Here is a 16212-nt window from a genome sequence, read left to right on the forward strand (position 1 = left end):
CAACAGGTGCTGGAGAGGATGTGGAGAAATAGGAACACTTTTACACTGTTGGTGGGACTGTAAACTAGTTCAACCATTGTGGAAGTCAGTGTGGCGATTCCTCAAGGATCTAGAACTAGAAATACCATTTGACCCAGCCATCCCATTACTGGGTATATACCCAAAGGACTATAAATCACGCTGCTATAAAGACACATGCACATGTATGTTTATTGTGGCACTATTCACAATAGCAAAGACTTGGAACCAACCCAAATGTCCATCAGTGATAGACTGGATTAAGAAAATGTGGCACATATATACCATGGAATACTATGCAGCCATAAAAAATGATGAGTTCATGTCCTTTGTAGGGGCACGGATGAAGCTGGAAACCATCATTCTCAGCAAACTATTGCAAGGACAAAAAACCAAACACCACATGTTCTCACTTATAGGTGGGAATTGAACAATGAGAACACTTGGACACAGTAAGGGGAACATCACACACTGGGGCCTGTTGTAGGGTTGGGGGAGGGGGAAGGGATAGCATTAGGAGATATACCTTATGTAAATGACGAGTTAATGGGTGCAGCACACCAACATAGCACATGTATACATATGTAACAAACCTGCACCTTGTGCACATGTACCCTAGAACTTAAAGTATAAAAAAAAAAAAATTAGCCAGGCATAGTGGCACACACCTGCAGTCCTAGCTACTTGGGAGACTGAGATAGGAGGATGACTTGTGCCCAGGAATTCAAGGTTGCAGTGAACCGTGATCATCCCACTGCACTCCAGCCTGGGCAACAGGGGCAAGACCCCCATCTCTAAACACAATAATAATCATAATAATTTAAAAATTTTTAAAGGGGATAACCTGGGCAATAGCAAGAACCCCATTTCTAAAAACAAAAAATAATTGAGTTAAATTTTTAAGAAATTGAGATAATAATAGTGTCTACTTCATACACTTGTGAGAATGAAATGAATATATATAAAGTGCATATCAGAAGTGCTCAATAAATGTTAGCTCCATAAATGTTATCATAATTAAAGGTGCTCATTGCCTTTCAGTTGGTAATTTCATATCTAAATATATATCTTATGAGAAATATTTATATTACAACATAGATGAAGGCATTCCTTGCTTTGTGGCCTCATCACTCCAATCTCTGCCTCCACCTTACCATTGCCTTATCCTCTGTGTTTCTCCCAGGAATGAATGCAAGGTTCTTCTAGCATTCAAAAATCAATGTGATTCATTACATTAACAACATAAAGGAGAAAAAAGTCATGATCATTTCATATGTAGAAAAGGCATTTAACAAAAGTTAGCATAAGTTCATGATGAGAACTCATCAAAATAGGAGTAGAAGAAAACTTATTCAATAAAGGGCATCTATGAAAAACTTTTTTTTTTTTTTTTTTTTGAGATGGAGTCTCGCCCTGTCACCCAGGCTGGAGTGCAATGGCACAATCTTGGCTCACTGCAACCTCCACCTCCCGGGTTCAAATGATTCTCCTGCCTCAGCCTCCCAAGTAGCTGGGATTACAGGCACCTGCCACCACGCCCAGTCAATTTTTGTATTTTTAGTAGAAATGGGGTTTCACCATGTTGGCCAGGCTGGTCTCAAACTCCTGACCTTGTGATCCACCCGCCTTGGCCTCCCAAAGTGCTGGGATTACAGGTGTGAGCCACCGCGCCCGACCAAAAAACTTTTATCGAACACCATACCTAATGGTGAAATATGAAACACTTTCCCTCCAAGATTCAGAACATTATAAGGTATTCACTCACACCAATTCTTTCGATATTGTATTAGGATTACTAGCCCATGCATTTAGGGAAAATAAATAAACAAACAAACAAACAAATAAATAAATAAATAAAAGTTATACAGATTGGAAAGGGAGAAGTACAGTGTATTTTTTCACAGATGACCTGTTTGTGTATGTAGAAAACTAAAGGAATCCTTCCTCACACACACATAAACACTTCTAGAACAGTGAATTTAGCAAAGTCGCAGGCTATAAAGGCAAAATGCAAAAAATGATTGTATTTCTATTTACTGGCAACAAATAAGTAGAAAATGAAATTTTAAAAGTGCCATTTCTAGTAGCATTGACATCTAGGAATAAATTTAACACAAGATCTGTAGACCTCTACACTGAAATTTGCAAAACATTGCTAAGAAACATTGAAGAAGACCTAAATAAATGGAGAGATACATCATGTTCATGGACGAGGAAACTCTGTATTATTAAAATACCAGTTCTCTCCAAGTTGATTTATAGATTCAAGGAAATTCCAATCAAAACATAGCAGGTTTTATTTGTAGAAATTGACAAGCTGATCTTAAAATGTATATGGAAATGTGTAGAATCTAGAGTAACCAAAATAATCCTGCAAATAAGAACAAAGTTATAAAGCTTACCCTATCTTGTTTTAAGACTTATTTTAAAATTCCAATACTTAAAATAGTGAGGCCAGACTTGGTGGCTCATGGTTGTAATCCCAACAGTTTGGGAGGCCGAGGCAGAAGGTTCACTTGAGCCCAGGAGTTTCAAATCAGGCTGAGGAACATGGCAAGACTTCATCTCTACAAAAAATAAAATAAAATTAGCTGGGTGTGGTGGCACATGCCTGTAGTCACAGCTACTTTGGAGGCTGAGGTGAGAGGATCACTTGAGCCTGGGAAGTTGAGGCTGCAGTGAGCTGTGATCACGCCACTGCACTCCAGCCTGGGCAACAGAGTGAGAGCTTGTCTCAATAATAATAATAATAATAATAGTGGCTTAGGATAGACAACACTTAAATGGAACCAGAATAAGAAGTCTGCAAATAGATTCACACACATACAGTCAACTGATTTTTCAACAAAGACACAAATGCAATTCAGTGAGGCAAAATGACATAGTTTGGATATTTGTCTCCTTCAAATCTCATGTTGAAATGTGATTCTCAGTGTTGGAGGTGGGACCTGGTGGGAGGAGATTGGATCATGGGGACCAATCCCTCATGAATGATTTAGCACCATCCCCATGGTGATAAGTGAGTTCACGTGAGACCTGGTTGTTTAAAAGCCTGGGATCTCCCTCCTTTCTCTCCTGCTCCCACTCTCTCCATGTAATGTGCCTGCTCCTACTTTGCCTTCCGCCATGATTGTAAGCTTCCTGAGGCCCTCACCAGAAGCCGAGCAGATGTTGGTGCCATGCTTGTATGGCCTGCAGAGCCATGAGCCGATTAAAACTCTTTTCTTTATAAATTACCCAGTCTCAGGTTTTCCTTTATAGTAATGCAAAAATGGACTAATGCAGAAAGGAACGTCTTTTTATCAAATAGTAGCTGGATAACTGAGTATTCATATGAAAAAAATGATCCCTGACCTCCACCTCACATATTACACAAAAATTATTTTGAAATGGATCTGAGACCTAAACATAAATGCTAAAACCATAAATCTAGAATAAAGTAAAGGTATCTTCATATGATAGTCAAGGGTTTCTCAAAATACACACACACACACACACACACAGAAAAAAGGGATGAACTCTTCCTCATCAAAATTAACATTTTGATGTTAAAATTGACATTATTAAAACAATAAAAAAATTTTATGTTGTATGTATCTGACATAGGCCTTATATTCAAAACATATAAAGAATGCTTACAAATCAATAATAAAACTTTTAAAAGTGGAAAAAGTCTTAGACATTACAGAAAAAAAAAAGATAATACAAATGGCCAAAAAGCACATGGAAAAGTGCTCAACCTCATTAGTTAGTTGGGAAATGTAAATTAAAGCTATAATGACATACCATTACAGATCCATTTGAATTGCTGAAATTAAAAAAATTGACATTAATGTTATTGAAAATGTAAAACAATTGAAATTCTTATGCATTGCTCGTAGAGTATAAAATAATACAATAATAATATTGGAAAACGCTAGACATTTTTTAAAGATGAAATATACAACTATCCTATAACTCAACAATTCTAAGTATACCCAAGAGAAATGGAAACATTTGTCCACAAAATTTATACAAATAATGTTCACAGCAGCTTTATTCATAATAGCCCCAAACTGGAGACAACCCAAATGTCCAGTAACAGATAAATGATGACTAAACAAATTGTGGTATATTTATGTAATGGAATATTATACAGCAATAAAAAGAAACAAATCACTAATATACTCAACATAGATAACTGTTAAAAACAATATTTTGTACAAAAGAACCTAGACAAAATGAGTACAAACTATATGATTCCATTTGTATGAAATTCTAAAAAGGCAAAATTAAAATATGATGGTAGACATCAGAACAGTGGTTGCCTCTGTGGGTGAGGAGGTATTAACTACAAATGGGAATGAAGGAATTTGAGGGGATGGTAATGAAAAGATTCTATTTCTTGATTTGGATTTTGGTTATACAGGTGTGCACATTCATCAAAATTCTTTGAACTGTACACTTAAGATCTGTGCATTTTACTGCTTATAAAATATATCAATAAAGAAAAAAGAAAAATTTAATCAGACGTTTACAACCCAAACACGGCATCTGCAGCTGAATTCAGTGAAATCTGGCACCATCTTGTTTATAACTTAAGGCCTACAAGTTTTAATTAATGTAGGTTAATCTTGCAACCAAAGAGGAAAGCTCAGTATAGGATAGTATTTGCTTGGAGGACCCAGATCTTTCTTTCTTTCTTTCTTTCTTTCTTTCTTTCATTCATTCATTCATTCATTCATTCATTCATTCATTCGAGACTGAATCTCGCTCTGTCACCCAGGCTGAAGTGCAGTGGTGCGATCATAGCTCACTGCAGTCTAGAACTCTGGCCTCAAGCAATCCTCCTGCCTTGGCCTCCCAAAGCACTGGGATTGCAGGTGTGAGCCACTGTACCCAGCCTATGGGCCCAGATCTTTTTTTTAAAGAGGATTTTCCCAGGACCAGCGAATTCATGTAAGAGAATAAATGCAGAGGACAAGGCTGGAGGAAGGTACAAGTCTGAAATGTTTGAAGCTTGTCTGCCTAGTCTCCAGTCTGCTTTCTGATATGCTGTGAGTTGGACCTATTCAGCCCATCCTCCTCACCACCATGAAAGAGATCTTCCTAAGATGCAAATATGAAATTCATGTGGTCTTCCCAGATTCATCTCCAGCCTTTCTTCTCTCCCCCATCCAGACACACACACACACACACACACACACACACACACACACACACCCTCAAGTTCTTGCTGTTCTCACATACACCTCACTCGTTCATGCTTTCTTTGCCTGGAGTCCTTACCCTCTGGTTCACTCTGTCAAACATCTGTCTTTGACACATACTGTGACGCCCCAGGCAGCCGTCCCACTCCTCCATGCCCTCTTGTTTAGTCCTTATCACACTGTCTTGTTGTCTCGTGACCTGCCTTAGGTCTTTGCCATTCTTCAACTCTAGTTACAGGGCTGGGAATGTCTTACACACATTGGCCATGTTGGCGTCTCCAATTTTCCAGCATAGTGCCCGGTTCACAGTAGGTATTTATGGAATGACGATCTGGACGGGGGTGATGGGGACACATTTACAGTTGTTCTTCCCAGGAACATTAGTAATTTTTAGGAAGATAGAAGAATAATCTCCAGGTGTGTGTGGTAGGTGCATGTACCTGTTCAAATGTGAGGATAATCTTTGGGCAGGAGACTCTTGGAGGCCCTTTAAATTCACACCAGATTGGTAGGAAAGAGGGGTTCAGAATTCAGTTAAAATTAAGTCAGCAAAAACCATGTTGGAAAAGACAGGAAACAGAAGGTAAGGACTGTCTTACCAGTCCAGGGACAACTGACCTCTATAGAGGAGGGAGAGAAGTCAGAGACCGAGCAAGGTGTATTACTCCATTCTCACACTGCCATTCATACCTGAGACACGGTAATTTATAAAGAAAAGAGGTTTAATCAGCTCATGGTTTTTCATGCTGTACAGACTTCTGTTTCTGGAGATGCCTCAGGAAATACAATCACAGTGGAAGGTGGAGGGGAAGCAAACGCGCCCTACATGGCTGGAGCAGGAGGAAGAGATCAAAGGGGGAATTGCTACAGAGTTTCAAATGAACAAATCTCGTGAGAACTCACTATCACAAGAACAGCAAGGGGGAAATCTGTCCCCTCGATCCAATCACCTCCCACCAGGTCCGTCCCTTAACACTGGGGATTGCAATTCAACATGAGATTTGGGCGGGGACACGGAGCCAAACCATATCACAAGGGTAACTGGTTTTGCCAGCTAAAAGGTAAGATGAGCATCCACGTCAGTCAGCTCGGGCTGCCATGACCAGAATACTATAGACTGGGTGGCTTAAACAACAGAAATTTTCTTTCTCACAGTTCTGAAGGCTGGAAACTTCCAAGATTTGGTCTGGCAGAATCCGCTTCTGGTGAGGGCTGTCTTCCTGGCCTGAAGATGCCCACCTTTTTATTGTGTCCCTGAGGGAGGAGGGGAGAGGGAACGGGCTCCCTCAGGGCCCTACCCTTATTAACCTTACTTACCTCTGTAAAGGCCCTATCTCCAAGTATAGACGCATGGGGGGTTAGGGCTTCGTGTGAATTTGGAGAAAACACATTCAGTCCACAGCAGCATCATTGTGCGAACTCAGCAGCACTTTTTGAAAAAGCTTGTGCAGCAAAGAATGTGCTGAAGAGATACATTTTGACGTTTTAAGTCAACATTTTCATTTCTTTCCCCGATACTATATTCTCTCATTTAGATAAACAAAATTTCCTTTTAGGTTTGTATGTTGCTTGTCCAAGCTGGTTTCCTACTGCCTACTAGATAAAATGATGCTATACAAGGCTTTAAAATGCCTACTTCTAGGTAGCCAAAAGAAGGCTTCTGGCTGAGTGCAGTGGCTCAGACCTGTAATCCTAGCACTTTGAGAGGCCGAGGTGGGCAGATTGCCTGAGCTCAGGAGTTGGAGACCACCCTGGGGGCAACGTGGTGAAACCCTGTCTCTACTAAAATACAAAAAAATTAGCCGGGCTTGGTGGTACATGCCTGTAGTCCCAGCTACTCAAGAGGTTGAAGCAGAATTGCTTGAACCCGGGAAGCAGAGGTTGCAGTGAGCCGAGATTGCACCACTGCACTCCAGCCTAGGCCACAGAGGGAGACTCTGTCTCAAAAAAAAAAAAAAAGATGGCTACTAAATAAGATTGGCAAGTATGGCTAATTTATCTTTTTTGTTTGTTGTTGTTGTTCTTTTTAAGACAGGGCTTCATTTTGTTGCCCAGGCTGGAGTACAGTAGTGCGATTACAGCTCACTGCAGCCTCAACCTCCCAGGCTCAAGTGACTCTCTCACCCTAGCCTCCCAAGTAGCTGGGACTACAGGTATATGTCACCATGCCTGGCTAATTTTTTTTATTTTTTGCAGAGATGGGATCTCACAATGTTGCCCAGGCTGAGCTCAAACTCCTGGGTCCAAGTGATCCTCCCACCTCGGCCTCCCAAAGTGTTGGGATTACAAATAGTGTGAGTCACAACACCTGGCCTTACTTTTTTTATTCAAATACAATTTGAATTGTTTGTCCCTTTGGGGTGAATTTTATTATGACTCTGCAGCCCAACATAGAAATAAACCTATTTTAAGAAAGTGAACCAGGCCGAGTGCAGTGGCTCACACCTATATCCTAACACTTTTTATAGAGACTCCATCTCTATAAAAATTTTTAAAAAATAACCAGGTGTCGTGGCATACTCCTGGGTCCCAGCTACTAGCGGGGCTGAGGTGAGAGGATTGCTTGAGCCCAGAAGGTTGAGGCCGCAATGAGCTATGATCAGGCCACTGCACTCCAGCCTGGGTGACAGAACAAAAGACCCTGTCTTAAAAAAAAAAAAAAAAAAAAAAAGCAAGCAAGCCAGGCATAGTGGCCTGTGCCTGGAAGGCTGAGGAAGGAGGATACAGCAAGGCCAGGAGTTTGAGGCCACAAAGTGTTATGATCACACCTGTGAATAGCCACTGCACTTCAGCCTGGACAACACAGATCCCATCTATCCAAAAGAAAAAAAAAAGTGATGCCCGTTTCTAGTGTTTTTATTATTCACGGAACAAAATTATGTTCATCCTTATCCATATACAAACATTACATGACCCAGGAATTCTATGCAAGTGTACAAGTGATGCTATGACTTACCATATTAAGCATTTGCTCTGTGTTGGGCATCTTGACAGCTGCTGGGCAAGAGGGGAATAAAACTCAAGCCCTGTTCCCAAGAATTTACAGTCTGCTAAGGTGATGGATATCACCTTTCCAGTTCTCCCAGGAGTGGTAAAGGGTTTGTCCAGTCGTCTGCTTTGTCTTACCCAGATGGCTGGTGAGAAAGGCAGCTGAGGCCAAAGAACAGTTTTCCAGGAGAAGATCTATCCTACAAATAGCACAGCACTGAATATGAAATCTGTGCCAAAAAGAGAAGCAGCCAAGTGGGATGTGATTATTTTAAATAGAAATGAAAGCTCTGTATTTATGCCACTTAAACATTGTTCAGTTCACTCTGTGATGCCTTTGGATACTGGAGTAACAACCATAGAAGATTCATCAAACAAATTATAGAAGGAGCAGCCAGGTACCACAGAGTGCTCTTATAAAACAAGAAACTCCCAATCCAACCCCATCCACAAAATGTTTATTAGTCTTTTTCTAATTCTCATTTACATTTTTTAAAAAAGATGTTTCTCCTAAAGATGTATAAAAACCTGCAATTTTACTTATGAGGTATTTGCAAGCCTTGCTTGCTTTGCAGTATTATGACATCATAGCATCCTGAACAAAATAACATATTAGAACTCACAGAAAGATTTTGTATCTCTGCAGGACAAGTGTAATTATAAAAGCTTCTAGGCACACAGATAAAATTTTAACACTAGATGGGGTCTCACTATATTGTCCAGTCAGGTCTCAAACTCCTGGCCTCAAGCAATCCTTCTACCTCAGCCTCCCAACGTGCTGAGATTACAGGCATGAGCCACTGTGTCCAGCCACTAAACCTTATTATAAGATTTTTTTACACTTAAAAAATCCACACAGAAGCAAAGTCAATTAAATTTTATTTCAACCAAGAATATAAAATAAATGCAATGTAATTTATTTTAGTTTTAACAGTCATTTCAAGAAGGAAGTCAGGTCAACTCAAAAGCAGGAAACCCTCGCTCCAAAGCAGTAGCTCGTCCTACACTCCATGGAGCAGGCCTCGCTGGGGCGCAGCGGCTCTGAGCACAAACCTCGCAGTGGAGCACGAAAAGCTACAGTCATCTCTATAACCATATAAAGGGGGATGCGTGCAGAAAATGACTGAAAAAAGAGACAAGAACAGGTACACTTCACAAATAGGAATTATAGGAATATACAAACTAGGCAGTTTAGAAAGGATATACTACATAACATATATAAAAAGTACTTTAAATTGTTGTTAAAAAGGACACCTTCAGTCCAGATTTTGTGTAATACTTTTAGTGTCTACGCAGACAAATCTTTAAAAAAATTAAATAGTATTAATTTACTAAATATTTAGGAGATAACAGTGCATTAAGGGTTTTTTTTTTCATATAATACATACATATCACCCCTTTGCAGTGACAGCATAGAAGAGTAAGTATGGCCTTAGGTACAACACATTTTTTAAAAACCCTAAAACAACAAACTTTGTTATATTTGTGACTATTTTTGAGGATTATGGGGACCTAAATCGCTATGTTTTATATAAAATATTACTTGTACTTGAATCCTTTAAGCCTCTGTTGGCCTACTGCCATTTCACTGCCTTTCTCTGCTCCCTAGGAAGACATCATCATAGAGTTTTGGATTTGTAATTTCCATAGAATTCTTCCTTTATTGTATAGTTTCTGCTGCATAAATTTACTCAAAAGCACATCAAGTTGCATGTCCTATTTCTCCAACTATTTTTTTTTGTTTTCTTTTACCTTTATCAGAGAAAAGAGCATCATTTTAGAGGCACAGAGAACAAGTAGCAGTTGCTTCACCAGGAATGAGGCAGCACACGTAGGTAAATGTCATCCCTTTCCATTCTTAAGAGTCCATTATGTTCGTAAGAGCAAGAGAGTAGTGCAGAAGGCCAAAATTCTAAGTACTAAAGTTTCAAAACCACAGAGATATAAAAATATACATAATCCTTGGTCTTTGTATGTCACTGCATGATCTACTTCATCACAAGGATTGTTTCAGCCTCATAGTATCAGCCCTGCTGCCAAAGCTACCTTATCTGGAGCTCATCTGTCCTGCAACACTTGAATTCCTTTCACAAACACACACCTCCCCAGAGAGCTAACTCTGAAACTGGTTTGTAACACGAAGAGCAGAAAGCCTTCACTTGGATTCATTCCTTCCTGTCAACAACCCCTCCTAGTTTGGGTGTTCCCATAGGCTGAGGGATGCCCCTCCTGTACCCTTGGAGGACATAACAGTATCTAATAAATTTCAAAGAGAAATGCAGTCATTTGGGGACCACAAAGGTAAAGTTTGCCCTCAAAAAGCTTCACAGGTCTCCTTAGAGGTCCCACGGTTTGAGGGCCCTTACGTGTGTTAAAAAGCGTTTGTTCCCAACCGGGTGCGGTGGCTCACACCTGTAATCCCAGCACTTCGGGAGGCCGAGGCAGGCAGATCACCTGAGGTGAGGAGTTCAAGACCGGCCTGACCAATAGGGTGAAACTCCATCTCTACTAAAAATACAAAAATTAGCCAGACGTGGTAGTGCGTGCCTGTAGTCCAAGCTACTCAGGAGACTGAGGCAGAAGAATCACTTGAACCTGGAAGGTGGAGGTTGGAGTGAGCCAAGATCGTGCCACTGCACTCCAGCTTGGGTGACAGAGCAACACTCCATCTCAAAAAAAAAAAAAAAAAAGGCTTTGTTCCCCTTTAAAGAGAAAGAAAATGATCCAAAATTATTACTAAGGGTAAAGGGAATCAGTGGGTAACACTAACCCTGAGGCAAGGAAAGAGGAGAAAAGAGCCAGTACCAGTGCAGGGATAGGAACCCAGTCACGTGTGGAATGGAGATTTCTGGCTATGTCCTGGAGGATATTGTATACTGGGAGCAACTGACGAAATCCCCTTACAGTTTATATTTCAGTTCTGCCAGCAAAAGTAATTATATACAAGGAAAGCAGGGTAGTTCTGTGAATGTATAAGCGTAAGAACTATTTAACAATGCTGCTTATAAAGTATTAAGGGGCATAGTATTTTGGTTTACATATCTATTTGGGTTTGTCTTCTTTTATTAAAGGCAATCTCCTTGAGAACAGGAACAGAGCTTCTATTTTCCTTGCAATTTCCTACAACCACTTAGGAGAGTACGTTCTGCCTACAAGGACCACCCAGTTGTTGTTAAAAGGCTGCTGTGAACATTTCGAAGATACATCGATGCCTTTTGTGATATTGAATCACTGGCTTTCTCTAAGGTAGACTTACATAGAAACCCTTCCATAATATTATTTACAGAACAGATTTGGGGATAGTAACTACCCAAGTGGGTTTAGAAGTAAACAAAAAGACCTTCATATTATAAGACAGTTTCACTTGTAAGTCAATCACATGGCACAGACATCCCAGGAGGGCTTACCGTCACAGATCACAAGCTCCTTAAGGACAAGAAGTATGCCCTGTCCTCCGTGTTCTCTACCCAGCAGGGCACCGGGCACACAGTGAGGGTGCAATGAGCATCTGATGACCAACAGCTCTGGACAGTGAGGCTTTAGGGCACAGGATAAAACTGCATATAGGCAGCTACATTATGCAGAGGGCTGCTAATTTCTTATTTTAAAAAATGGAAGGGGTAAAACAGCAGGAGTCTGTCAGAAACTCCTTCCAATGGAGCATGTAACCTGCTTCATCTTCAGTCTTGATGAGTGTCACTATGCAGACTTCATTATTAGTGAGCATTATTATGCTGAGATCAGTAAGGTCCTGGCTGGCTACAGTATCACATCAATAGTGCAAAATGTATACTGGCTTCTGTCTAATCTTATTTTACTTGTGTATGGACCCAGAGTATCATAACCAGGTAGATAAGTTCAGAAAGAATAGTTTTTAAAAATGCACGTAACTTGCATATACAATAATCAGCTATTTCTTCTAGCTCAAGAAAACATTTAAAACAAGGCTGGTGCTGCTAGTAGCATTCAGAAGAACACAAATTTCTCGCCCCTTACATTACAATGGGAGCTCTAAGTTTTTACATTTCCTTTTGACTCTGGGGAGTGAGGGGCTCCTTAAAGCAGCTAAGAAAGAACTCAGCCACTAATTCATAGATAATGGAAATGCAAATATTCACTTTGTCTAGTATAGTCTTATACTATCTGCCCATAGTTTTTAGGCACAATTATTAAGTTTTCTCCTAGGGGCAAAAGAAATCATTCAGTGCAATGAAAAAGATTCTTGATAGAATTAAGTTTCAGTAACAACAGCAAAATTATGCATACATAATACATACTTTAAACATGAATAAAACCTAAATTTTTAACATGCTTTAAAAATAGTCACTCTATATCTAATACAAATACAAATGGAGAACACTGCTCTTTATTTTAAAAGCAGATTTGTAGGCTTCTACTTGAGTAACCTTGATTATGGAAGAAAGTTACTTACACAGACCCAGATGTGAAGAAACCAATGGTTCTTTAGAGAAGCCGACTTTATGTACAATACACACTAAAAACTTTTTCTTCAAAGGGAACTAACACGTCTTCTGATCAAAATTACTCCTTAAAGAAATCCTAGTGCAGTTGTTACTCTCTTCAGCGTTTTGGTGTGGGCCATCAAGACTGTATTTCATCAAAGCTCTTGAAACCCTTTTTAAGGTAGACTTAGCTACATGAAGGTTAAAATTATAATTCTTAATTACTGAATGCTATTCAGAATAAGATGATGCTGGGAACTCAGTTCCATATGAATGATTATATAAAAATTACCACATACTTCAGTTCTTCATAGCATAAAGCACAGGAACTGCAAAGATCTAGGCAGTTTTTGGTTGTAGGTTCCCTCTGTCCCACCGCTTGTCGTTTTATTAGACCTTCCCTGAAACTAGATAAATAAGAACATAATAGTAAAGTACTTTGGGACAGTAACAGTTTCTGTTTAAGACTTCCATGAGCAGAACAGTTATTGTCTGTGAAAACGTAGTGCTTTAAAAGGTACATTTTTACCTGTGTTGCTAAATCAGTTCATGAAGTATAAAACTATACACCACTGGAATCCTGTTTCTAAAACATTAAAATCCTATTAAAAGAGCTTTGAAAAGATAAACCATAGTGATTGCTACAGCATGAGAAAGGTGCACCAGGAAATCCTTCAAAAAAATGCTGAAGGTTATAGAAGTGCTGGGATTAGATCAGACGCTTTATCAGAGAAGTCACAATGGAACACATGCAGGGAAGGGGTGCTGGGGAAACTTCACAAGAATCTTCTTTAAATCAATAAAGAAGAGATATCAGTCCTGCAAAATGCTCAGTATATAAGGTTTTCCTCCCACGTGTATGAGTTTTAAATGGCATCATAGTTTGCATTTTTTTGGTTCTTTTCAATGCAGACATATTGCTGGAGCCTGTGCTCTGGGCTGGGCTGGCCTGGCCCAACGGGAGCCGGTCAGTACCGGTGGGCCTGGTGAGATGAGTGGTACTGTGAGCTCTGCTGAGACGAAGAAGAGTAGCCAAGTGTGCTCTGGGACTGAGAGGATCCCTGAACACTGCTTTGGTAATTCAGGCGAGAACTGGAGTGCTAGGAGAAGGAAACAGGAAAAGGAAATTACTGATGGAGGAAGAGGATGACTCAAGATGCTCATCACAGTAGGATAGAGATATAAGCCGTTTTCATCATTAGGCTCCTGGTTCAGACCCACATAGCTGACAGCTAACTTAAGTTGTTAACACATTTTGCTTATTTGAAATCACAGCCTGCCACCACTGTAACCACACATTCTGGCAGGCATGAAATTTGGCTAGATTTTTGTGGGAGATAAGCTACACTGGAAAGAAAGGAAAGGGGGAAATTTCAGCGGACCCATTTCTCTTTATTCCAATTCTGGGGTGTAACTTAATCCTTTGCATAAATGAGACGTGCAAACAAGAATAATCAATTTGGCATACTGAAATCAATAGTATTCATAATGTATACTGACATGCTATTTTTTTTCCCATTATAAATAACAAAGCTGTGATTAAGAAATCATTATTTTAGAGCAAAGCATTTTCAGAGGTAGAAGCTAGGGGTATCAGGAGTTCTACCTACAAGACAAAGTAAGGCAAGATTAGGTGGGGTGTGGCAGCAACATGTGGGTTTTATAAACTTCAAGTAACATTTAGAATAAAGCAATTTTCACATATGATTATCCACAAGAGAAGACAAAAAATGCATTTCAATTCAATGTATTTTTATTACATTAAATGAAACCTTCATCTTCATAGTACCTAACGCAAATACCAAAAAAAAAAAAAAATGTGTAAAAGGAAAAATTATCTATAGAATAAGAACAGCATGTAAGAGATAAGCATAGCTGGAAGTAGTATCTTTGGCTATATTCAGAAGGCTGGTTTTTCTTGTAAGCAAAGTGGGAAAGAATATATGTAATAAAGCTATTACTTTTGAAACTTCCTTAGCAAAAATTAAACAGCGAAAAAATTACGACAGTGAAAGAGATCTGATCTAACCCACTCCATCTTGCCTTTAACCTACAAACTGTTCTTGGTCATACCTGGGCATGGGCCAAGCTAACTTTGGGAGAAATTTAGTTTATAGTTTAAATGACAATAGCCTATCCCAAAACTAAATTGCCTTTATAAAACTACTAAAAGGCCACAAGTTTAGGATTAGGAGAGAGGCCTGAATTCTGCTAAGATGTAGGTGCAGTTAAACAATTACCAGTCATTGTTCTGGAGGTCAATTGGCTACTCCCCAATTACTCCTGTAAATAACATCACTATTGTCAACCTTTTCAGAAGGCTTTTCAGACTTTTACATTTCAGATGACTCCACCCAGACTGAGACTCACGACTCAACCAGTCCTGTGGCCCCCACCCAGAAGTGGACTCAGCACAGGAACACCATTTTTCACATCCCTTTGATTGCATCCCCAACCAAGCAGCAGTAGTCATTCCCTAGACCCCTGCCCACCAAAATATCTTTGAAAAATCCTAGCCTCCAAATTTTTGAGAAGGCTGATAATAAAACTCTGATGTCCCGTTTAGCTGGCCCTATGTGTATTAAACTCTTTCTCTATTGAAATTCCTGTCTTGATAAATTGGCTCTATCTGGGCAGTGGGCAGGAAGAACCTGTCGGGCGGTTACACTTTGAGTTAAAAATGTAAATGATCTTGAGGTGGCACTGGGGGTTTAGGAAAGAACAGATCAGCAAGGTCCTCCTGCTCAGGGCTCAAAGGCTGCCAAACTGGACTTGGAATATCTGGTCCAAGATAACAGGGCACTAAGGTAGTTTTGGTTAAAAACAACTCAGTTATGGCTGGGCACAGTGGCTCACACCTGTAATCCCAGCACTTTGGGAGGCTGAGCTGGGTAGATCACCTGAGGTCAGGAGTTCAAGACCAGTCTGGCCAACATGGTGAAACCCCATCTCTACTAAAAATACAAAAATTAGCCAGGCATGGTGGTGGGCCCCTGTAGTTCCAGCTACTCAGGAGGCTGAGGCAGGAGAATCGCTTGAACCCAGGAGGCAGAAGTTGTAGTGAGTCAAGATTGGCACCACTGCACTATAGCCTGGGCGACAGAGGGAGACTCCATCTCAAAAAAAAAAAAACAACAAAACAAAACTCAGTTTTGCTCCTTCCTAAGTTACACAACTGAATAGTTATATTGGTTACAGAAGTCTTTAAAAATTCCAAATTTTAATTACGTGTTTTATTTTGAAGTTTATTATGAAAAATTTTCCTTCAACTCTTACGTTATTTGGGGCAATTTTGCCATAAAATATAATGTAAACATGTAAGAATCTAATGTGCTGTGACATAGCTTTTTTAATGACAAGGGGTTTTTAGACAGAAAATACGCCAGTGTCCCGCTTTTCAAAGTGCTAATTGTACTTGCTTTTGTACAATATATTGATGAAGCAGCCCAAAAGCCTTGAAACTCTACTAATGGAACTGTTGGGGCGCAGAAAACAATACTCCAAAATGAAGGCCTCAGGAGCAAAACTTTTTCTCTGACCTTTTTGTGCCCTCT

General features: G+C 39.8%; 1 protein-coding gene across 7 annotated transcripts in view; it reads right to left on the reverse strand.

The window, feature by feature from the left end:
* Window positions 1-9057: 9057 nt before the first annotated feature.
* CDK19 (cyclin dependent kinase 19) overlaps window positions 9058-16212 on the reverse strand; it is a 205825-nt gene continuing 198670 nt past the window's right edge. For all 7 annotated transcript variants that reach the window (XM_058435480.1, XM_058435479.1, XM_032156604.1 and 4 more), the window contains one exon: window positions 9058-13758. In XM_058435480.1, the coding sequence (XP_058291463.1) occupies window positions 13627-13758 (132 nt within the window). In that variant the 3' untranslated portion in view covers window positions 9058-13626. The remainder of the gene's footprint in view (window positions 13759-16212) is intronic.

This window comes from Hylobates moloch, unplaced genomic scaffold (genome assembly GCF_009828535.3).
Source record: "Hylobates moloch isolate HMO894 unplaced genomic scaffold, HMol_V3 SCAFFOLD_2, whole genome shotgun sequence".
NCBI lineage: Eukaryota > Metazoa > Chordata > Mammalia > Primates > Hylobatidae > Hylobates > Hylobates moloch.